Source organism: Lepus europaeus, chromosome 12 (assembly GCF_033115175.1).
Source record: "Lepus europaeus isolate LE1 chromosome 12, mLepTim1.pri, whole genome shotgun sequence".
Classification (NCBI taxonomy): Eukaryota; Metazoa; Chordata; class Mammalia; order Lagomorpha; family Leporidae; genus Lepus; species Lepus europaeus.
This window is the reverse complement of record NC_084838.1, coordinates 21,076,213-21,101,022: the sequence shown is the minus strand read 5'-3', so window position 1 is coordinate 21,101,022 and position 24,810 is coordinate 21,076,213. Positions and strand designations below refer to the sequence as shown.

The following is a 24,810-nucleotide window of genomic DNA, read 5'->3' as shown; positions in this document are numbered from 1 at the left end:
ACACAGCCTGGGCCTGCTCTCGTGCTTTTCCACATTCCAACAGTAAGCACGTGTAACCCCAGAACAACTGCAGGAGCCCAGGGGGTGAGGCGGGTGACAGTGCTCTCAGGCTGTCTGTGGACTGAGCCTGTGCACCTGCTGTGCCCGGGGAAAGCGAGCCCTGGAACACTGCAGCGGGACAGCCCAGTGCCAACCTAGTGACAGCCATTCTCTCATTCAGGTAACAAGCATCCATTGGGGCCCCACTCGAAGAAAAGCAGCTGTCACACAGACTGTCCATCCCCGTATTGGTGATTCTTAGCACCTTGTCTCCCTGAGGGCAGAAGCAAAAATGTGACCACCACTCTTTAAGGTACAGTAAGAAGTAACTGCCCCAGAGTGGAGTATGCCATGCCTCAGGCTTGCTCCGTGCGTTCTCCCCAGGAGTGAAGGCAAGGAATTGGAGAGCCCAGCGTCTCAGTGGGTGTCAGATGTCCTATGTCCAGTGTGCTTGTGCTGATGTCAGCCCATCTCTAAGTCCTGCCTCTGAGCACTGCTGGCATGGGCACCGGCACAGCAGCGCAGCCACCTCCTTGTCTCGATATGGTCTCATGTGATACATTCCAGGCTTTTCCAGTACAGAGGGCTTTAAAAAGAACATATTTTAATCTAGGCTGCAGAGAATGTTAGGATTTAGTAGGCAGTCCATTGCCATCATTTCAACAGTCAAGTCACAGAGGGTGGTATTTTACTTAAATTTTTAAAAAACAACAAATGGCACCAGCATCCTATGTGGGCACCAGTTCAAGTCTCAGCTGCCCCTCTTCTGATCCAGCTCTCTGTTATGGCCTGAGAAAGCTGTAGAATGTGGCCCAACTTTTTGGGTCCCTGCACCCATGTGGGAGACCCGGAAGAAGCTTCTGGCTCCTGGCTCCAGATCAGTTTAGCTCCGGCCATTGCAGCCATTTGGGGAGTGAACCAGCAGATGAAAGACCTTTTTCTCTCCTTTTCTCTGTAACACTGGCTCTCATAAATAAATAAATAAAATCTTTAAAAGAAAAAAACTTAACAAACACCTATGTAGTGCTTATTAAATTGTGCCAGGCAGTAATCTAAGCACTTAAAATATTACTTATTTAATCCTTACAAGGTAGAAGCTATTTCTGTCTTCATCTTTGAGATGAAGCTTGAGGCACAGATAAATAAGTCACCCAGCTGGCAAGTGGCAGAGCCAGGTGGCTTGGCCCCAAGTCTGTTTCCTGGCCATCCCTGCAGCTGCCCCGGTCAATAACTTGGCCAAGGCCACACAGCACCAGTAGGACAGGAAGTGAACTCATATGGTAAAGACTAAAAAGCTTGTGTTCTTTGTAGCTTACCATAACAAGGTGAAGATTCTGTCACAGACCTCAGGAACCTGTATTTTTTTTTTTTTTAAGATTTTATTTATTTGACAGGTGGAGTTACAGACAGTGAGAGAGAGAGAGAGAGAGAGAGAGAGAGAGAGAGAGAGAAAGGTCTTCCTTCCATTGGTTCACTCCCCGAATGGCTCCGAGGCCAGGAGCCAGGTGCCTCCTCCTGGTCTTGCACGTGGGTGCAGGGGCCCAAGGACTTGGGCCATCCTCTACTGCTTTCCCAGGCCATAGCAGAGAGCTGGCCTGGAAGAGGAGCAATCGGGACTAGAACCAGTGCCCATAGGGGATGCCAGCACTGCAGGCGGAGATTAACTTACTGTGCCACGGCGCCGGCCCAGGAACCTGTATTTCTAAGAAGCATCACCGCTCTTTCCCCTGGCCCAGTGACAATCTGGCAAAGATGGCAGGCCAGAGTCCAGGCTCTAGAATCACACGGCTGGGACTTGAATTCTTGTCCTGCTGCTCCCCAGCTGTGTGACACGGGACAAGTTACTTTAGCTCTCTCAGCTTCGTTTTCTACTTCGTGAAGTGGGGATAATGGGGTCTTCTGCAGTGGTGGCTGGCAATGAGACAGTTTGTGTGAAGTGCAGGCAACAGTGCCTTTTTATTAAACAACAAAGCTCAATCAAATGGTGGTTCTGCCTGCCTCCTAGGCCCACATATGGGAGGCAGGCAAAAAGCCTGCAAGGATGATGTCAGGCTACTTAGAGAATTCAGGTTCCTCTTTTTTTTTTTTTAATTTTTGACAGGCAGAGTAGACAGTGAGAGAGAGACAGAGAGAAAGGTCTTCCTTTTGCCGTTGGTTCACCCTCCAATGGTGGCGCACCGTGCTGTTCCGATGGCAGGAGCCAGGTGCTTCTCCTGGTCTCCCATGGGGTGCAGAGCCCAAACACTTGGGCCATCCTCCACTGCACTCCCTGGCACTTTCCCCAAATGCCTGCACAAGACCAAAGCCAGGAGCCAGGAACTCCACCCAGGTCTCCCAGGTGGGCAGCAGGGACCCAACTACATCATCTGTCACAGGGTGCGCATTACCAGGAAGCTGGATAGGAAGTGGATTAAGTCCCAGGCACTCTGATGTGGAATCCAAGTGGCAGCTTAACCCTCTGACTACGACAACCACTCCATCCCACTTTAGAAACATTTAAAATCAGGCAACATTAAAATTATTCTACTTTCTAGGCCGGCACTGCGGCTCACTAGGCTAATCCTCCGCCTTGCGGCGCCGGCACACCGGGTTCTAGTCCCGGTCGGGGCACCAATCCTGTCCCGGTTGCCCCTCTTCCAGGCCAGCTCTCTGCTGTGGCCAGGGAGTGCAGTGGAGGATGGCCCAAGTGCTTGGGTCCTGCACCCCACGGGAGACCAGGAGAAGCACCTGGCTCCTGGCTTCGGATCAGCGCGGTGTGCCGGCCGCAGCGCGCCTACCGCGGCGGCCATTGGAGGGTGAACCAACGGCAAAAGGAAGACCTTTCTCTCTGTCTCTCTCTCACTGTCCACTCTGCCTGTCAAAAAAAAAAAGTTATTCTACTTTCTGAAGACTGGTTGCAGGGTCTTTGAAGGTCTCATATAAAGTGTCTACAAATTATTTTCTCACTGCTGTTCTCTACATTAGTCCTGGCCCCCTAAGTTCCAGGAATGGGAGCTTCTCTCAAAGGGAGGAAGCTCTCAGCTGCTTATGAGCAACGGGAAGTGGAAGCCTTCTATGTTCTTCTCCTAGGCTGGAGGGCCAAGCTTGCAGGACTGGTCTCAGATACCCACATGCCCTGAGCCTGGAGCAATGACTCTTTGAAAGCCTGAAAATTCTAGGGTTATATGCCAAAGGACATGTGTCACCAAATGTTTTTGTGCGTAACTGACCCCACTCGGTTACAACTCCTACCCTTAGATCCCCAAAGAGGAGCACAGACAACTCTTAGAACCAGGTAAGTTCCCGCAAGGGCTCGAGTCAGGTTTCAGTATAGACATGGATTTTAGTTTTATTAGTCTCAAATAGTCGCTGACTCCTTGTGTCAGATTTAAGGCAGAGGAAAAGACACACATCCCAGGACTGTAGACAAGGATGTCACCAAGGATGTTAACAGGGATTGAAATAACATCTCTCCTTGGCTCCCCCAGGAAGCCATGCCCCCAGGTGACAGGTCTTGTTGCTAGGGCACAGCTGAACTCTGGGAGGCCGATGGAGGAGGGCTCCCAGGTCATCTGAGAGTTACTGAAGAGAAGAAAAAGCTTGGAAGAGGGCAGGACTCTGGTAGGTGATTGGCTGGAGGAGAACCCATCAGCCCTTGTCCAGCTGGGACTCGGAGGCAGGCCCCCCATGAGCTGCTGAAAACACTAGTTCTGAAGACAGGGCCATGCCGCTGCTCTTCGTGAGGCCAGGCGGGGGCTCAGAAAGTGGCTGCTCAGATCCTTGAACTGTCGTCCTCAGAACGCTCACCCTATGGCTCGCCTAGACCCAAGGCTGGCTGTGCAAAATCATGCTTAGGGAAGGAGGAACGTGGGTGGAGGAACGTCGGCACCAGTTTCCTGGGTCTTCATCCCAGCCAGTCAATGTCATCGTCATCATCGTCATCTCCAAAAAGGGGTGTTGGGGGCGGGCGTCCCTTCATGCTCTGACAAAACAGGAAAGAGGAGTCAGTCCTCGCTAGTCCCTGCATGGGCGGGACCTCCTGCCTGGCAGGTGAAGCGATCCGTCTGTTTGCGGCTCCAGCTTGGACAGGAGGTTGCACTGACAGTACCGACCCTGAGGCCGGGAGAGTGAGGCTTCCAGGTAAGGCCGAGACAAGCGTGCAGAGAACGCAGTCTTTCAACAGAGACAAAGAACGAACTTTGGCTAATTCTGTCATTTATTTGTGAAGCGCAGGTATTGATCTGACAGATGTTCTTCTCATGTGGTAGCTTACATATGTGCAGGAGGGCCAAAAAGGAGAGATGAGAGTAGGAGAAAGAAACAAAAGTAGAGCAGCCTAAGAGAGGTGTGGGGGGATGAAGGGAGCCTGGGAAGCTGGGAAGGACACGGCCCTGGCCTAAGGTGGCTCTGGACGTGGTCCTATCATTTGGACAGAGCTGAACTGAATGTAGTGGCTGGGACACATGTCCAGGAGAACTGCAGGAGATGAGGAGAGCCCAGGAACACGAGGCTCCAGCTTCCCGCTGTCCTGGGCTCGCTGGCCCTGCCTATTCTCGCTCCCTCCAACCAAGCAGGGGATATAGGGGGAGAAGGGGTCCTGAGATTCTTCCACCTTTCTCGCAACTCCTCCACCCTTCTCCCGGCCTTTTTAAAAACCTCTGGATTGGCAGGGAACAGGTACCATGGGGGTAGCAGGGAGTAGAGACAGGCAATCTCTACTTAGGTCCATTCCGCCCTGTGAGCTACTGCTGACAGGGTGATTTCACGAGGCCAGGCCAACAGGAAGGCAGCGAGGTGTGTACAGAGGTCTCTGGCTACGCCTATCGCCATGACCGACTGACAGAACGTGGATTTCTCTCCGAGTGTCACCTAAGTGATCTCTAAACTCCGACATTATGGGATTTTCAAATGTGGCTCACAGCTTCTGTTTTGTCCTGGCTAAAGCTCTGGCTGGACATTTGCCAGCTAGATAACCTTAGTTCTAATTTTTAATCTTCCTGAACCTCAGTTCACCTACCTGTAAGGTGAAATAAAAGTGCCTACCTTGCTGGATTAGTAGAGGATTAAATGAGAATGTTTGTGAAGTTGTTTTCAGAGTGCTTAAGACACAGATGTTCAGTTGATAGTATCAGTGTTAATACTGAAAAAAAAAAAAAAAATACAACAAACCTACAGGTTCCAGCTGTATTCAGGGCACTCACTTGGGACAGTCAGTCACTGTTTTTTGTTTGCTTGGTTTTTTGGTATAGAATCTGTATTCAGAATTCTCAAAAGAAAATCTAACTCCTGAAGAAAGGCTAACGGAACCTCTGATCCCCAAAGGACTGTGGGCAGGGGGAGGGGCTCTGGGACTCTTGCGCTCTATGAAGTGAGGCTATGCTGTTAGTCCTGAACCCATTTTCTGCCCACGGGTGTAGTGATGACAAAACAAGAGAGCAGGCTGAAATAGGATCCCAGATCACAGGCATCCTCCCAAGGTCATAACAAATGGTAAAACCTGCTTTGGGTGATGCGGGAGGGGACGGAATCTGCCCTCATTCAACCTCACATCCGTCCTTCTGTCCCTGGGATGAAGCGAGCCTGAAGCTCGTTTGTATCCTCCACACATATTCCATACCAGTCAGAGTCCCACCACGGCAGTCAAAATTGCCTCGTGACAGCCAGAAATGTTCCAGCTCAGCACAGTGGGGATGGCAGATCCAATCCAAGCCCTATCAGCAATTTACTTTGCTGGCCTCGACTCTTGTGCTCTATGAAGCGAGGCTATGCTGTTAGTCCTGCACCCATTTCCTGCCCATGGGTGTAGTGATGACAAAACAAGAGAGCAGGCTGAGAGCAGCTTGAAAGTAGGCTGAGTGCGCAGAGAATGTGCAGGAACCTGGGGCCTAGTGCAGGCCTGCCGCGAGCCTACTCTGGAGCTTTATAAATCCCCTTTCTGAGCCTCTGTCTGTGAATACAGATCAGACAAGATGACCGTCAGAGTCCTTTCCAGGTCTACATTACAGATGTCGTAACTGATGAGGGAACACTGAGGCTTGGTATGCTGACGTAGGGCTCGAGCCCACCACGCCTCACTTCACAGAGGAATATGCCTCTGTGGACAGAGCTCAGGATTCTTTTTCAAGAGTAAAGTGGTATCCCACCATCCCCACTATGCTTACAGAGTGGCCTCCTCCCAGCCTTAAGCCTGGTCCCACAGGACCCTGCACACAGAGTCCAAGGAGCAGGCCACCAGCAGACTCCACTCCTCTTCTCAGAACCAGGGGAGAAGGGCCCCCGAGTGGCGGGGTGACGACTTGCCAGTGCCTGGGATTTCCTTACCACCTCATCTTCGTCCTCCTCCTCAGGCTGTGCTTTGGGTCTCGGAACTTTCAGAGTTGCCCCTTTAAACAGTTCATCCTCTTCATCCCCAGAGACACTGAGGGAAAATTAAGTCATAGAAAATGCTGTTGTTACTGCTCCGGGACACAGTACCCACCAGCTGTGAGGTCACTGGGCCACAGGGTAAGAATCCCACAGCTGTGGTGGTTACCCAGAATTCCCCCCACCTCCACTTCCACCAACTCTTCCATACTCCTTGCTGGCCTCCTGGTACAGTCAGCAACTGCCACAACCTACAGCCAGGACAATCTTTTAAAACAGTAAAGCAGGAGCCGGCATTTGTGGCACAGCGAGTTAAGCCACCACCTACCAGCATGCCATACAAGCACTGGTTTGAATCCCAGTGCTCCACTTCCAACCCAGGTCCCTGCTAATGCACCTAGGAAAGCAGCGGAAAATGGCTGGAGTAATTGGGCCCCTGCCACCCACAGGGGAGACCTGTATGGAGTTCCAGACTCCTGGCTTCAGACTGGACTGGCCCTGGCCATTGTAGTCATTTGGAGATTGAGCCCCTCTCCCCTCCTCTCCCCCTCCCTCTCTGTCCTCTCTGTCCCTCTCTGTAACTCTGCCTTTCAAATAAATAAATCTAAAAAAAAAAAAAAAAACCCTAATAAATCAGACCATATTGTTCTTCTCCTTAAATTCCTTCATAAATTCCTTAAAATTTGAATTGCTAAGAGCAACATAAAATCCCATGCATCCTGGCCCCTACTTAGTTTTCCAGTCTCAGCTTAACACCACTCTCCTACTTGCTGTGTCTTCTTTTGGTTCCTTGATTGTGTCATGCCCCCTCCCACAGCAGGGCCTTTGTTACGTGCTGTTCTCTTTCTGTAATCCCTTCTTCCTGCTCTTGGTATGGATGGCCCCTCTCCATCCTTCCGTGTTAGTTTCAATATTACCTTTCCACAACCCTCCCATAACTACTCTCTAAAGTAAAGTAACTCCATCTTTATTCTCTACCATACCACCCTGGTTTGAGGCACTTAACACACTTTTATAATATATGAATATTCATCTTTCCCACTAGACTATAAGCTCTCCAAATTCAAGAACCAAATCTACCTTTCCTACCAGACTATCACAGTGCCTACACAGAGCCTTGTAATAGTAGGTATTACCAAATAAATACATGAACAGATGAATGAGTAAAGCAAATGGTTTCTGAAGAGTACGTCGGCCACCCTGGAAATAACAAAGACAACCACCACATGCAGCTGCCCTGTCCCTGAAACTATGGTGCTCAGAGGAACATACCTGGAATGCCGAGAACAAGAGTTGGGTCTGAGGGCTGCTCCCGCACCTGCAGAACCTGCCTCTGTGCCTGATAGCTCCTCAGAGAGACCCGTGGAGCTAGTGACATCCTCTTCTTTACTGCAATCTGGAGGCTGCGGCCTACCTTCTGGGCTTTCAGGCTCTAAGGCCGGTGGGTCCCCATTTTCGGGGTCTGCAGTCAGGGATGGTCTTGTGGGGCTTTCTGGCAGGGGGCCATCTGAGGCTACTTCTCCAGTGTGGCCCTTTCCCAATGCGCTGTCAGGTTCAGCTGCCATCGGGCTGGCAGCAGCTGTCTCCTCGCACTCAGAGCCCCAAATAACGGGGCCTGGAGGCTTAGGTGGGATGGAAGTTGGGGGCCCTAGGACTCTTTGGGATGGGATGCAGGCCTGTTCAGGTGGAAGGGAGCCATCTTTCACCTGCGAGAGCCCCTCTGCTTCTGAGGGCTCCCCTTGCCTTCTCTGAACATCATCCTGGGCAGTGGGAAGGGCATGAGGAGGCAGCGGGGCAGCTTCCTGGGCCACCTGCTCCGCTGGCACCACGGGAGCCTCCTGCTTCTCCCTATTCAAGGGCGCTTGAGACAGTGCAGAACCGGCTGAGACTGGCTGCTCCTGGGAAGGTCCCCGAGCTGGTAGTTCCTCTTTCTCTTCTTCCTCACTGCTGCTCTCTCCCTTCTTTTGCTCTCGTTCGTTTAACAGCTGAAGAGTCACCATCTGTTCAAAAGCCAAGGAAGAGAGGATGACCGAAAGGAAGCAGCAGGCACCCCCAGTTCCTCCGTCGTCCAGCACCGCAGGCCATCGAGCTCACATGACTCTGCCTCTTCCCGTCTCACACGAGTCATTCCAGGCATCCCAATTACTGACGAACGGACTGGAGCAACTTTTTATTCAGGATCCCTCAGAAGGTACTTAAGCAACAACATACCCATTTCAAAGAAACAGCAGACTGCTGGCTGGCTATACCTTGATCGTATTCATGATGGTCCCGAGGATGGTCCTGCCATCGTAAGATTCCTCCAGCTCAAACTCTCCCCGCAAAGACTGGAACACCTGGTTCATGATCTTCTTCACCTGGGTGAAGACCAAGATACATGCTGCCGAATCCAAGTCATTAGGGATGAATCCAGAAAACTATGGTGAAGCATTGTTGGAACTCGACAGCGGGATGGCCGCCAGTCATGAATGGAAACACCAAAGGCTGTCACTGGGGAGAGGACGTGAAATAATGAAAAATACTTTGATGGCAGGGCTAGCTCTCAAAGTTCCCTGTTAGGGACAGGGAAGCTGTGGTATGTGTGCTCAAGACTCACTAAAGACTATTGGTGGCTGGTACTGTGGCACAGCAGGTTAAGCTGCTGAGTGTGCTGGTTTGAGTCCTGGCTGCTCCAATTCTGATCCAGCTCCCTGCTAATGCACCTGGGAAAGCAGTAGAAGATGGCCCAAGTGCTTGGGCCACTGCACCCATGTGGGAGACCTGGAAAAATTTCCTGGCTCCTGCCTTCAGATCAGCTCAGCTCTGGCCATTGCAGCCATCTGGGGAGTGAACCAGTGGATGGAAGACTTCTTTCTCTCTGTCTCTACTTCTCCCTATAACTCTTTCAAATAAATAAAATAAATCTTTAAAAACAAAAACAGAAACCTTAGTCAGGGCCCTTTGGGGTTTGCCATCTGGGTAAGTTCCAAAGGGTTAATTTTAAAGTCAGAGAAGTGGTGTATCACTAACATTAGGAAAAAAGCCACCGCCAACACCACAAACTGGCCTCTGTGAATGTGTGACCTGCACATTCAGTCTCTGCGGCTTCCTGGAAATACCAGCTCACCTTTTCTGAGGGGTCGGCAGCAGCTTTAACCCCAGACAGCTGGGACTTTTTCTCCGCCAGTTCCTCTGTGTGCTGTTCCTTTTGTTCTGTGAGGGCTGTGACTTGGGCCTGGAGAGCCAGACACTGCAAGACGAACAGACTGTGGCCTGGGGAACCTGCACCGCACGGTGTAGGTCAGGGCACCCATGGGGAGGAGACTTGTCCTAACTATGCAGTTGGAACCTCCCATGGCTCTGCTGGGGACCATGCCCCCCCCCCAGGCCCCCACCTGGACCTGCTGCTGCACAGCATTCTATTCCCTCCTCACTCAACCTCAGCTCACCTTTTCCCAGCATGCTCCCCTGCCTGGTTTCTAATTGGGTCAAGAAAACAATGAAAAGAGGGCGGGGCAGGGAGGGGGGTGGTAACAGAGGTAAACATTCCCATTAGCAGCAAATTAATCATCCACAAGACTGCCTCCAAGATCTCTGGGTCAGTGGTTTTCAGCTGGATACTCTGAGTAAGAAAATGGCCTCCAGACCGGGACTTTCCTACCGTGGCCCTAGGCCACGTCCCAGCTCTCTCCTTCTCTTGCCTAATGATTCCTCCATGCCCCAGGCTCTATTCCATTTCAGTGCCTGTGCCCAGGACACTCGACCATCTTCTCTACCTTACCAACACGTCTTGTTCTTCCTGGCTCTGCTCAAATGTCACCTCCTTTGGGAAGCCTTCCTGGCTCACCCTAGGCACTTCCTCTTCCGAGACCCACAGCACTTAAGGCATGGCTTTGTTTCTCGACTGTGAGATTCTTGAGCGCAGAGTACTTTGTATGCCCTTTCTATAACATAGTCGCTAAACACTACCGGCACCTAGTACATGATTTTTCTGATAAAGGAAGAATCAAATAATAACAGGAAACACGTTCCAGAACACTGGAGTTTTTGTCTTTTTCCAAGTCAATGACCTGTCACTCCAACTAAGGACATGAAAGGTAACTAACAAAATGGGCAGTTAAACAAGCGTGGTTTTGTTTTCTAGCTATTAACATCTTCCAGGCTCAAAAGGATCACTGCCTCAAGTTAACTGGGCTGTCTCAGCTGGCTGGCCCAGGGCAAAGATCTACCTTTTCCTGAAGCTGTGTCAGCTTCTGTTGGTTGGCATCTCTCTGTGCACACACCTCCCGGTACTGCTGCAGGTGCTCATCCTTGGCTGAGGCCAGCAGATGCTCACACTTTGCTTCCCACTGGGTCTGGAGCTCGGCCTGCACTACGGACAGCTGCCAAGAGAAAGCAACAACCGTGTCCTGGGAGGTCTCGTTGTACCTAGAGAAGCCTGTCCTTCCTCAGCCACGTGCTAAGTTACCAGCCCAGGTGCACTTGGGGAACAACCACTTGAAAGAACTTACTTATTTTTCAAGGAAGTGACCTTTTTAAAATTATTATTTCAAATGCAGGCAGAAATGGACAGAAAGAGACAGAGAGCACTCCTCAAATACCTGTGATGGCCAGGCAGGGCCAGGTCAAAGCTGGGAGTTGGGAATGCATTCCCAGCTTCCATATGGGCAGAGGGGACCCAACATTTGAGTCTTCTGCCTCCAAGCATGCATATTAGCAGGAAGCTGGAGTCAGGAACTGCAGCTGGAAATCAAACTCGGCCACTCCGCTATGTGATGTGGTTATCTGAACTGACAGGCCAAATGCCTGACCGATGTGTAATTTTAAAATGTGGGTGGGGGGCCAGCATTGTGACACAGCAGTTAAGGCTACCACCAGCAACATCAGCATCCCACACAGGCATCGGTTTGTGTCCCAGCTGCTCCACTTCTGATCCAGCTTCCTGCTGGTGGCCTGGGAAAGGCAACAGAGGATGGCCCAAGTGTTTGTGCCCCTGCCACCCACATGGGAGGTCTACATGGGATTCCTGGCTCCTGGCTTCAGCTGGCCTGGCCCTGGCCGTGGAGCCATCTGGGAGTGCACCAGCGGGTAGATGATCTCTCTCTGTCTTTCCCTCTCTCCCTGTAAATTCTGATTTTCAAATAAAGAAATAAATCTTCTAAAAAAATAAATAAACTAAAATGTAGGTAGGAAGGTGCATTTGTTGTCAGGACTCCAAAAGGTATTCCAACCAAAGGTATGACTGTCAACACAGGTCCCTGAAGAGCAGGGCCATAATGGGATCCCCACTTTTCAGTCTTGATCGTAAAACTTTATAGGTTCAGAATTTTTTTTTCTTTGCCCAGATTCCCAGAGATGATCAAATCCAGGGAACTGAGGCACCCTGATGAAACAGAATTTTAAACTTCCAATGAGAAACGCTTGCTGCCCAATGGACTGAAGATCCAGCTGTGTCCTGCCACTCTCCCTGGTTTCCACTCCTGATTACCTAAATAAACCCCTTCTTTTCAAAGGCAATAACGTGCCTGCAGGATGGCATCTGGCGGTTGAGGACTTTGGCTTTATCACGTTTGGGATTTTTGGGAAAGAGACATTTTTTATATTTCCCTGATATTACGCTATTAATCACGTTTTTGAAAGGCAAGAAGCACCCCCATTGGTGCCTGGCTCTCTACTGCACGTATGTGAATCACCTTTCCCACCTTTCCCCAAGGAGTGCATCTCTGAAAGAAATGTCATCCTTTTCTCTCCGAGTCCCACCCACCTTCCTGTCACTCCCAAGCGCTTTAGCGCTCCGTTACCTGCTCGGCAGCCGCCTGGTCTGTGGACACACGAGCCTTTTTCAAGAGCTGTCGGAGTTTGTCCAGTTCCTCCTGGTACGACTTGCGCATTTCATCTATCTCCTCCTCCGCCTGACAACGCTCTTGGGCCGACTTCTTCTTCCTTTCTGAGAGGTTCTTGGGAACAAGACAATGGGGATGGTGGTGATGGTGCATGTTGGCCTTTGGAAATGGTTCATTTTTTAGCTGAACTTTTCCCTGTATATTTAACATCCCTGGCTTTATAAAGGGAGAGAGAATCTGAGACAAGGAGAAGGAAAACATGAAGAGTTTTCTTTCCCACTCTAGGTAAGAGCTGGGGAGCATCCTAACCTCGGTGCAGGTACCAGAACACAGACACTCCCACATCCTCCCGGCTGGAAAACAAATGTTCTCTTTGGACAACAATCCTGGGAAAAGCCTTTAAAAATCGGCACACTCAGATAATTCACAAATTATCATATATCTCTAGGAAGTAATGAGTATGTTCATAAAGACTGTGTTATAAGGAGAGTTATTATAGTAGTGTTTATAAAAATGAAAAGCTGAAAATAACCCAAAGATCAGAAGAAATTTTTTGGTTAGGAAAAAACTGAAGAAATTATGGAAGAAACTGTAAACACAGGCTAAGATTAACACCCTAAAAACGCACTGGCCCGAAACAGCTTTACTAGTGAATTTTACTAAAACTTCAGGACCAGTTTGTTCTTTTTCATATTTAAATCACTATTATATAGAAAAAGATATAAATGTTTCCACTTAGTTCAATGGGGCTAGTATTGCCTTGATATCAAAATTTTAAAAGACAGCAAACTAGAAAAAAAATTTAAAACATCTGTGACAAAGTATTCATATCCTGAAGTGTCTACAATAAAACTAATATTACAATGAGAAAGAGAGTAAAGGACATTAAAAAAGAAAATTAACAGAAGAAACACAAGGTATTAAATATTCAAAAGTTTTACTCTTAATAAAAATACACACTAAAACAAGACAGTATATTGTCTACTTGTCAGATTAATAAGGATTAGTCCATGTAAAATACAGAGTTGGGAAGAATGTGGAGATAGGACTCACTCACATAGTACTGGAAGTGTGAACTAGCACACTCTTCTTGGAGAATAACCTGCAATATTTATTTTAAAATGTGGATGTATAGCATTCTCTATCATCCCACAGTTCTAATTTAAGCAATGCATTCTATGGGAATGCTCAAATAAATCTGCAAAAGTGGCTACACAGTATGAGGATATCCACAGCTGCAGTGCTTAAAATAATGAAAAATGAGAAACATAAATCTAAAACTGGTGAATAATTAAGTAAATTATGGTACAACCTCATAGTAGACCACTATGGAATGCTTTAAAACAAATAAGAAAGGGGTCTAGGGTTGTGGCACAGTAGGTTAAGCTGCTGCCTGTGAGGCCAGCATCCCATACGTGCACTGGTTCGAGTCCTGGCTGTTCCACTTCTGATCTAGCTCTCTATTTATAACCTGGGAAAGCAGGTGCTTAGATCCCTGCCACCCATGTGGGAGACACAGATGGAGTTCCAGGATCCTGGCTTTGGCCTGGCCATATGAGGAGTGACCCAGCAAATGGAAGATATTGTTCTCTCACTCTACCTTTCAAATAAGTACATTTTTTTTTTTAACGATAAAATATTCCTACACATAGAAAACAATCTGGAAGGATCACACAGTGTTTATAGTAGTCACCTCTAATGTATCCAATTAGAGGATATAAAGGTAAGATTTTTTATTTTATATTTTTCTGTATTATATTTGTAACAAGGAGCATATATAATATAATTCTGGAAAGGAAAACAGAAGTGTCTCTTAAGCAGCTATTCCTGCACACACGGGGCCGACAGAGAAACTTTGCTTGCAGAACTTACCTTTTCTAGAGACTCCTTCTCAGCTCGAAGGTCCGTCAGCTCCTCCTCCAAGGACGTCACCTTGAGTTCTAGTTGTCTCCGACTCTGCTTTTCACTTTTGAATTTGGACTGTGCTTGTTCAGAAGTTTCTTGGAGCTCTAGGATGTGAGAGCACATAGACTGTGCTGCAGAACCAGAGCTGCAGGGGCTATGTGGCATCCCAGCAGCTCTGTCAAAGCCACGTGCTCCCATAACCCACTCCCAGCACACAAACGCCCTCCACTCCCTTCTTCCAGCGTCACCTCACTGAGCAGCAATAAGGTTTTCTAGCCCCCATTTATCCCAGGTGGAATAGTCATCTCTATGTACGTAGCCCTTCTACAAGGAGACAAAATGTTCCAAGCAGTCAGAGGCCACCTTTGGAACCAAGCACTCTCACAATTCTAGGTCAATCACCATCTCATCACTCTGGGCCGATCTTTGTTTAGTATTGATCTGGGCCCTTTCTCACTGCCTGGGTAAAATATTCTCAACCTTCTTTGTAGGTAGCTCTTTGTACCAAGAGCTTGCTCTCAAAACATCCCTTCTCAAATGAAGTTACTTGGGATTTTTTTTTTAATTTAACGCACCAAAATATGTTTGGAAAATTTCTTGAGGTAGCCACCACGGTGCACCACAAAAGCGGAAATGAGAAAACTGCACAGCACTGAAATCTCAGATTGCTCAACACACGTGTGCTTCATGTGATGCTCTAAAAGGGAAGTGATGCAGATTCAAGACATCATTTTACCAACCGACAGTGCTTTTAGCTTTCTATTAGGCAAGTGCACCGTGCTTCTACCCAACTGCTATTGCTTTAGCTATCTCCTGCCCTCTGGTCCCGTTGTGCCTTCCACATTTGCTTCTATCCACCACGGTAGACAAATCAACATACTGGTCTTCAAAACTCTTCCATCTAATCACCATGCCTTAAGTAACACCTTTGTGCCAGGCATTGAACTAATACTAACGAATCTGGAGGAAAGGACTCTACAAAGATGAACAAAACACTGTCCTTTCCTTCCAGGGGTTTGCATCCTAATGCAGAAAAAAGAATTAAAGGGTTTTAAGAGATAGATAAAATATTCTAGGAAACAAAGTGGGAAAGCTTAAAAGGCATATTTTGGAGAGGAATGGAGGCAAATACTGGTGATGGCAGGCACAGCAAGCCCTCAGAATATCACAGATAAAAAGCAAGACAGATGTGTGCTAAAAAGGTAGCTGGCAAGCTTGCTGTTATGGTCAGAGCGAAGATGAACCAGACAATACAATGGAAGATAAGCCAAGCTGGAGAGACTCTGAGAACTAGGCTGAGGAGTTGTCGTCCATCCTCTAGGAAGGAGCAAACCACAATAGGAAGCATATCTTTCTTAAACTTCCACTGAATCATGAATTAACACACCAGTTCTTCCAGGCATTATGAAGCCAAGCATAAAGACCAAAGAAACTGCAGTCAACATCTTGCCAACGGGGCACTGCGGGCAACAAATCAGTTCCAAATAAATAGTTCTTTTGTTTTCCTTTACGCAAAAACAATCACGTTGGCCCACCTTAATTTTTGGCTCCACCCTACCCTAACTTCATGATTGCTGTTGCAAAAGGAATGAAGGGAAGCAAAGACTTGAATTCCTTAGCTTCAATGGCAAAAACACCAGCACGCTCCGCAAGGACACACCTGAGAGCTCGGCCTGCAGCCGGGCAAGCTGGCCCCTGACAAGCTCCGTCTCCTTCAGGCTTTCCGTCAGCTGCAGCTGCAGCTCCGTCTCCTTCTTTTGGTGGGCAGTCATTTTCAGTTGCAGGTGAGAGACCTGTGCGGTGGCTGCTGCCAACTCCTCTGTCACCTTGGCCTGAATAGTAACAAGGAGGATGTCACTTTAAACACAGGTGCTCCTTTGTAAGTAATTTCCCATCCTCACATTTCCCAATCTATACTGACTTAACTAGTACCTAGGAAGGAGGCTAAGGCTTTCAAAATTTTCTAGACTGAACAGATTCAACTTTTGTAAAAAAAAAAAAAAAAAAAAAAAAAAGTCTGTAAAAAGAGAAAAAGTATGTGCACATATGCATATGTGTATTTATGTATATAAATATATAACTATAGTTTTTTTATTTTAATGGCTGCAATGGCTAGAGCTGGGTCAATCTGAACCCAGGAGCCAGGAGCTTGTTCCAGGTCTCCCCAAGGCTGCAGAGATCCAAGGAGTTGGGCCATCTTCTACTGCATTCCCAGGCCCTAATAAAGAGCTGGGTCAGAAATGGAGCAGCTGGGACTCAGACCGGCGCTCATACGGGATGCTGGCACTGCAGGCGGCGGATGCTATGCTATGCTGCTATGCAGCTGCACCAGCCAAATAGGATTTTTTTTAAGGTTAGGGTATACGCTATCCAGTGGGAAAGAGAAACACCAAATCTCTACATAGCAGACAGGATGGCTCCCTGATTTCTACCTGGATCAAGTTTTGCTGTTAACAAAGAAAGCTGGGGAAAGTGATGACAGGAAGAACCAAGAGTTCAGAAAAACAAATGAAAAGAGCAGTTAAGTTAGGAGCAGGAAAACAGTACCAAAGAGATGGCAATTCGACATGGGAAAAAGAACACAGCTAACTCTGAGATCCTAGGCCATCTTTCACCCTCTCTGGGCTAAATGCAGTTTGTCTCTTTGTAAAGTAAGATTAAACTAGATAACCTCTACTAGTTCTTCAACCATTATTCCATGGTTCTGCATGGCACTACCAATCCTATCATCAAGAAAATTAATTTATTTCACCAAATGTTCACTGATTTCTTAACCATGCTTTCGGAGCTGTGTTTGAAGACAGAGAACTGCCTCTGGGTTTGGAAGGACCTTGCTTATCTTCCCTTGAGACAAATGATCACAGGGAAAAGGTTTTTAAGTAAGAGGTAGATAAGAAAAGTCAAGGCTTGAAAGGTGACCAAGCGAAGCATGTGGTACTTGGTGCTCTAGTCATCAAGAATGGTGACACTAGCTGAGGACTCAAGCAGATGTGTATAAAGCACAATGTCTCAAACCAAGTAGGTATTTGACATATGTAGTTATGATCATTAGTACTTCTGCTACTGTTTGTGATTATTAGTACTTCTGCTATTGTTCTTTTTTTTTTTTAAGATTTATTTATTTATTTGAAAGTCAGAATTACACACAGAGAGAGGAGAGGCAGAGAGAGAGAAGTCCTACATCCGATGGTTTACTCCCCAGACGGCCGCAACGGCCGTAACTGTGCCGATCCGAAGCCAGGAGCCAGGAGCTTCTTCCAGGTCTTCCATGTGGGTGCAGGGGCCCAAGGATTTGGGCCATCTTCTACTGCTTTCCCAGGCCATAGCAGAGAGCTGGATTGGAAGAGGAGCAGCCGGGACTAGAACCAGCGCCCATATGGGATTCCGGCGCTTCAGGCCAGGGCGTTAGTACTTCTGCTGCTGTGCTATTATAGATAGGGCATCTGCCAGGTTCAAAGCATCGTACCAGATGCGGGGTTTATCAATATGAAAACAAAGGATAATGAGCTAATTCAGGGGTTGGCTAATTATGATCGATGGGCCAAACTGGCCCACTACCTGTCTTTGTAAATACAGTTTTACTTGAACACATATACAACAGGGGTACTCATTATTCAAGTTCAAATGCTGAACTTGCTAAAAACAAAGGGGTCCAGCTGCAACCTCTGAGAGTGTGACAGAACAAATCACCACCAGGAGCAGTGATTCCTACACCTGGCTCTACACTGGAATGAAGGGGACTTTTTAAAAGCTCATATTCAGACTTCAGCTAGATATACTAAATCAGAATCTCTGAAGTAGAGCTTAATGAAGCTCCCAAATGATTCCAAAGCAGTCAACCGGTGTTTGGGGACCACGGAGCTGGTTATAGCTAGCACTTTAGCTCTGAAAAATAACAGCAAGGACAAACAGTATATCTGGGTACTGAATATGCCTAAGGAAAAGAGAAAATTTAAGATAAAGAGAAAATAAAAGCAGAGGAAGGAGAAAGAGTAAAAAGTATATCCAAGGAAGTGGTAAGTGACTCCAATACCACTTGATATCAATGTCACAGGCTGCTGATCTTGAACAAGACATTAAGAGTCAGCCACAACAGGGGCTGGCACTGTGGCACAGTAGGTAAAGATACCGCCTGCAGTGCTGGCATCCCATATGGGCGCTGTTTCGAGTCCCGGATGCTCCACTTCGATCCAGCTCTCTGCTATGGCCTGGGAAAGCAGTAGAAGATGGGCCAAGTCCTGGGCCTCTGAACCCACATGGGAGACCCAGGAGAAACTCCAGGCTCCTGGCTTCAGATCGGGCCAGCTCCAGCCACTGTGGCCATTTGGGGAATTAACCAGCAGATGGAAGACCTCTCTCTCTCTCTCTCTCTCTCTCTCTTTCTGCTTCTGGCTCTCTGTAATTCTGTAAGTAAACCTTACAAAACAAGAATCAGCCACAACAAACATAAAATGGTATAAAGCAGCAATGGGAAAGAAACAGAGTGAGGAATGGACAGCACTGTGTAGGGCAAGATGCTCCTTATCTTAGAGGTCAAAGACATTGCTTGCCAGGATACGATAGCCAAAGAACCCAAAGATTAACATAAGGCATAAGTAAGCAAGCCTCATCATTACTGGAATATGAGAAAGTAAGTTATAAAGTGTACTCCATTCAACCTTTCATGTATTTGAGAAAACTCAAATACAAAATATAAACTATTTCTCAAATGCAGAAAACATGAAAGAGTCAAGATCTCTTAGCTGAGGACTAACAGCCCAGTGAGAAGGAATCCATTCCAGATAAACAGCGTGTCTGGGACAAGGAGAGGACAAGAGGGATCCAGAAACAGTCCACCCCAACCCAAGACCCACTGCAGTCTTCCCCTGCCACTTCAGGAACAGGTCAAAATCCTAATCCTATAAGGACTGAAGTCAAACAGTAGTGCTTTAAAATGTTTTAGGAGACACAGATGAAGGAAAAAACTAAACAATCATAAACTCACTAAGAACAACCTACACACTTGGTCACCTGGCATAATGGGAATTTTCTGTTGATTTTTTTCAACAAAATAAATGCAGTTTCTAATAAGCTTAAGCTATACAACTCTTACCTTAAATTACTAGATCAGTGATTATTTTTAAGTCAATTTATTACAAAACATATTTTAAGAGAGAATTGTAGATGATCAATATATGAAAATCTGTTGAATAATTTCTAGTTCTCTTCCCACTGATGGCAAAAATTCCACTGAAAAGCCAACTGGTATGCATGTATGCAGGGCCACTACACAGCCTGACCTGGGCTTTTCTCTCCTCAGTTACTTTACCTTCTCTTGCTCAGCATGCAATACTCTTGCCTGTGTGTTTTCTGTGGCTGTTTGAAGAGAGTTGTTCCTCTTCTCCATCATCAGGTTACTCTGCTCAACATACCTTTGAAAGAAACAAGGAAACAGAAAAGTTATCAAGCAAAAAAGTATTCCAAGCACAACCTAGTATCTGTTCAGCCTTCACAACACTGATCTATATTTTCATCAAAAATGATCTGAAAGAATTTTATTTGCAGGTGCCAGTGCTGTGGTGCAGCAGGTAAAGCCACCACCTGCAGTGCAGACATCCCATAAGGGCACTGGTTCGAGTCCTGGCTGCTCCACTTCTGATCAGCTTTCTGCTATGGTTTGGAAAACAGAAGAAGACGACCCAAGTCCTGCACCTGCTTAAGAGACCTGGAAGAAGCTCCTGGCTCGTGGCTTCAGATCAGCCCAGCTCTGGCCATTGAGGCCACTTGGGGAGTGAACCAGCAGATGGAAAACCTCTCTCTCTCTCTCCCTCTCTCTGCCTCTAGCTCTCTGTATCTCTTCCTTTCAAATAAATAAATAAATCTTTTTTTAAAAAAAGCATTTTATTTTCCTTAGTTCTATAATAATCAAGTCTGGAGACAGGAACCTGGGTGACTTGCTCTGTATACTGAAGAAGAGAGGAATGCAAAAGATGTATGATTAACAAGGCCACGAGACAGGAGAGAGCCAGGAGTAAGAAGGCTGCTAGCAAGGCAGGAGAGGAAAAGAAAGCCACTCCCCCAACCCTGCCATACGGGGCACAAGAGAAGCTGGAGAAGAGGAATACAAGCGAACGAGTTTTCCTAAGTGTGTTGTGGATGTTCTCCTGACCCACTAAATCTTCAGGAGGATCTATAGAAAGCTTGGGTTTTATATAGTAGTCCGTGAGGTACTGGTTGAGTTCAGGTTGATAAAACACAATCAGCCCACACTAAAGACAGAAAGGTTAACAGCAGATTTTCCTAAGTATCAAAATCATGTTCACAGATGAGGAAACCAGACGCAGTGGGAATAAGTCACAGAATACATCGGGGTAGAGGCAGGAGTCCAACACACAGCTGTTTTATATCACAGCCCACTGAGCTCTTTCTGCAGAAGTTCCTCTCAGAAACAGGCAATAATTCATGTGACAGGCAGGAAACAAACAGCAGAAGTACGTATGCATTGCCCTAAACAAACGTGTATTCAAGTTGGGCCTTTATCCATTAAACCCTCTGTCCATGCTAGCCAGGCCCCATACCTGTCATTACCTCTGATTTCGCTCAATGAGTTCACTAATCTTGTCATTCTGTTCTTCTATCCGACTGCTCTTTTCAAGAACCTCTTGCTTCAATCTTTCATTTTCCTAAATTCAAAACACACAATGTACAATTCAATGGTCCTGAGAAAAAAAGTGCCAGATAGAAGGGGATCAATTTGAACTGACAGGGAACACTGTTAATATTTTCAGATGAAAAACTCTAACTTATGTTCACATAGACCCAGTAGTTAAAACGCCATGTCAAGTGACACCCGATGCATACAAGTCACTAGACACAATGGACTGAGTGTAATTATGAAATACAGTCAAACAGCAATGTTTCCTTCTGACCCGATGGACAGTGTACGTCACTCAGACTAAATTAAGCCACAGTGAATTTTCCAACCCAGCGCAGCCTGTATCACATGCTCTCTGTTTCTGGTGTGGAGGTCTTAAAGAGGAGACTGTGGGCACGATGTCCAAGCTGAGAGCTCTATTCTGATCCCCCTCACCTGAATGATCCGCTGAATGTTGCCCATAATCATGCTTGTTTCCATTGTAACTGACATGCTAGGAAGAAGCGCGGGATTGCCAGCATGATGTTTCTGTAACTCCTCAACCTACAAAAGGGATGCCAGAGAGATCTCGTGAGATGGTTTACAATGAAGAAACGCAATTTACCCAAGATCTGACTGCTGCTGTGAAGGGTTTACCGAGTTCCTGAGACGCTCTCTACATGTAAGCTAGAGTCTTCTCCTGCTAACTAGATCTGTCCTTCCAGGGAAATAACTACTGACCACTGTGTACAAAGGAAGCCAAAGACTTTACTGATAGCTGTGGCTGCTCCCTGTTTATATCCCTATTTTCAACAGAGCCCCAACCCGACTCAGTCACCTTAGTCATGAGATGATCCACTTTATCAGCTACTTTGCCAACAGCCATTCGAATTTCAGTGTTATGTTGCCGGGCTTCTGTCATAAGAAATGCAGCCATGTCACCTGATCCTAAACAGATAAAAGCCAGAAAGAAACTTATGATACTGGAGCAGAGGAAATGGTATGAGGAAAAGTCAATAGATCTTTTAAGTAGAGGAAAGAAACAAATGAATACTTCTGTGTACTCGGAAATGCTACAGGTGCGTTCACACTGACAGGAAAATACGTAGGAGACATGGTAGAGGCAAAAGAGTTCTGAAGCTAACAATAACTAAATCACGTCCCTACAGAATGTGCCAGGGGCCACAGTGTGGTCCCAGGACATAAATGTGCCCACTTTGGACGTCACAGCACTGACAGCTCAGGTCGCCTCTCCTTTCATCCCTCTGCATGCCAGGCATCACACCAGGTATCAGGCATACAGCAATGAACAACCCATGGTTTTCGTTCTCGGTGAACTGTTTGATAAAGACATTGAAATAAACAAATTATTACAACAAAGTATTCTAAGTACAAAAAATGGACTAGGGCTGGTGCTGTGGCATAGTAGATTAAGCCTCCGCTTGCTGTGCTGGCATCCCATATGGCTGCTTGAGTCCTGGCTGTTCCACTTCTGATCCAGCTCCCTGCTGATGGCCTGGGAAAGCAGTGGAAGATGGTCCATTATCTTGGACCTCTGCACCTGCATGGGAGACCTGGAAGAAGCTACTAGCTTCGGATTGGCCCAGCTCCGGCTACTGCAGCCATTTTGGTAGTGAACCAGCAGATGGAAGGCCTCTTGCTCTCTCTCCATCTCTCCTTTCTCTAACTCTGCCTCTCAAATAAATAAATCTTAAAAAAAAAAAAAAGTAAAAAATGGACTATGTACAAGACTCATGTGGCATTAAGAAAAAAAAAGAAAGATGAACTCTTCAATGACACACAAAGTTGGGTCTTAGAGGATAGGAGGGAGGGATGGACACCAACCAGGAAAGTCTTCACACTTCTGATGGATGAATGAAGTTTCCTGGATGGAGAAAGTGGAGAGCTTCCACAAAAAAGCTGCTGCAGGAAGCCCTTACCACTTCAGAAGACAAATTATGTTGTAGGATACACCTGCTTCTTCCTAGCATCGTGCTAATACCAAAGGTGATGCCTAAGCAAAGGACAAGCTGCAGAACAAGGCAGGATGCCATCACAGTTGTTTCACAAGACACCCACACTTGCACGTGCACACAGAATATCTGCAGTTACTCAAGTAACCGTCAACCACGGCTTCCCATGGCTAGGCGGGCCGGGAGGTGCTTAGCGAAGGGGAAGGACAGTAACTTTGCACTTTATATGCTTTCACAGCATTTGATGTTTTCATAAAAGTGTATTATTTTCAGAATTTAAAACTTTTAACTAATCAGCTTTCATGTGAGATCCTGAACAGTCACGGCGTTCATGCTTTCTCCCAGTTTCCAACATTCGCTCTTCTATTATTTTCTATGCCTTAGTCACTCTGACAGAGGAATTAAAAGGGAAAATGTAAAAAACACAGAAAGTAAGCATGAAGAACTCTGAGGATCAGGGCAATGTTCTAAGACTGGGTTAGGATAGATGAACAACTTTGTGAGTCTCTGCCTGAAAAATCTTACAATGGGTGTACTGTGTGGTACGTAAATTATACTTCAACAAAGAAAGCTGTTAAAAAGGAAGGAAGCAAGGGACAGAGAGCGATAGGAACAAAAATGAAAATAAGATGGAGGAAGGAGAGCACAGTAGGGGCAGAAGATGAGAAGTGAGGGAACTGGTCCCTACCTTGAAAATGGGGCGCCTGTGAGAGTGGTGCTGGGTACAAGGGCCGGACAGGCTGCAGCTGTGAGGTGACGGCAGATGCTGGGGGATAAGCGTAGGCCTGCATACCTGCATAGGGCTGAGAGAGTGACAAGTTACCGCTGCTTCGTGAAACATGCCGGCCTCTCGTTTTTGCTTAGTTTCCTTCGGCAGAACAAATGGGTAAGTCAGGAGGAGACCCAAACTGGAGATGGACGAGAACTGGTGTGGCAGGAGATGAGAGCTGCAGCAGAGTTATCATTGTAACCCATGGTACCCGGTCACTGGAGCCCTACCCAGAACCTGAGGAAAGGGCATCTTGGGTCACTACCCAGTTCCCTGGTGATATTTCATTAAGTGGAAATTCATTCCCCACTATTAAGCCCATTGTCTAAGAAATTAAAACAAAGTTTTAAAATTCTGATTAGTTTCCATCGAGTTAAAGAGGAGAAGTGTTTATTGAAATCCCAAACCGAATCCTACAGCTTCCAAAGAATGTCTGTCCTGCCAGATTCTGATGCTTATCTATGTAACTAAGAGCTCTCATTTTCCTCTAAAACTCAAAACACCTCCACTGTAAAATAAAGACAATAACATCATTCCATAGGGTGGTTGTGTGGGCTAAATGAAGTGATAAAGTTCTTAATGGCTGCTAAGTTAAGTGCCTGGCAGATAGGAAATGCTCAATAAACAGCAGCTTTCATTTTAATGATGGTCAATTTTCCTTTAAATCAGGCAAACCAGTTCATTTCCAGAGACAGATATAACTATTCATCCATCAAAAAAAAAAAAAAATCTGTTTCATGGGAAACAGGGGAGGGAGTAAGAAGGATAAGGGTGGGACTTTTCTGTTTTGATACTCTCCATCCTAATAGGGCACAGCTCGCCCACCATTTCTTCCATCCTTCCACTAACAGTCACCAAGGAAGTGAGCCCCTCTTCTCACTGGGAGAATTTCTTAACCATCAAGTCTACTGAGGCAGAAGCAAGAGCCTGACAAACAGCAAACCGGCAGCAGAGGCAGGCAGGCTGCTGCTACCGTCTTCTATGACAACAGACAACAAGCTGACTTTAAGAGATTGTTTGTAGAGGATAATCACAAAATAGAGTTCAGCGGTATTTTTCATTCAGCTTCTACCCTGCCTAATACAGAGCATGCTGTTGGCTACTAACCGTTAGAAACAACACCGAAGATGTGAATGTGTGCTCCTCAACTACGTAAGTGAGAAAAGAAAAGGAAACATTGACTGGGCCTGTACCACACGCCAGGCCCAGACCTCACAGAGGCACCGTGCTGTGCTTGCACTCAGTCTTTGCACAACTGTTGCCTCGTTTAGAGGTGAAAAAGTGGTGATCCAGGGAGGGAAAAAATATTACAAGTTTTGGCTTTGGGAAAACGCTCCTGCATGAATC

At 46.8% G+C, this 24,810-nt stretch overlaps 1 protein-coding gene across 1 annotated transcript in view; it reads right to left on the bottom strand.

The window, feature by feature from the left end:
* Positions 1-3,321: 3,321 nt before the first annotated feature.
* Positions 3,322-24,810, bottom strand: part of FKBP15 (FKBP prolyl isomerase family member 15) — a 51,346-nt gene continuing 29,857 nt past the window's right edge. Inside the window, exons 15-28 of the mRNA XM_062207737.1 lie at positions 23,383-23,497; positions 21,560-21,669; positions 21,178-21,285; positions 20,676-20,770; positions 19,417-19,519; positions 15,769-15,940; positions 14,076-14,212; positions 12,162-12,317; positions 10,590-10,742; positions 9,488-9,610; positions 8,631-8,738; positions 7,654-8,381; positions 6,340-6,436; positions 3,322-4,000 (exon numbers count right to left, since the gene is read on the bottom strand). Of these exons, the coding sequence (XP_062063721.1) occupies positions 3,923-4,000; positions 6,340-6,436; positions 7,654-8,381; positions 8,631-8,738; positions 9,488-9,610; positions 10,590-10,742; positions 12,162-12,317; positions 14,076-14,212; positions 15,769-15,940; positions 19,417-19,519; positions 20,676-20,770; positions 21,178-21,285; positions 21,560-21,669; positions 23,383-23,497 (2,283 nt within the window). The 3' untranslated portion in view covers positions 3,322-3,922. The remainder of the gene's footprint in view (positions 4,001-6,339; positions 6,437-7,653; positions 8,382-8,630; positions 8,739-9,487; positions 9,611-10,589; positions 10,743-12,161; positions 12,318-14,075; positions 14,213-15,768; positions 15,941-19,416; positions 19,520-20,675; positions 20,771-21,177; positions 21,286-21,559; positions 21,670-23,382; positions 23,498-24,810) is intronic.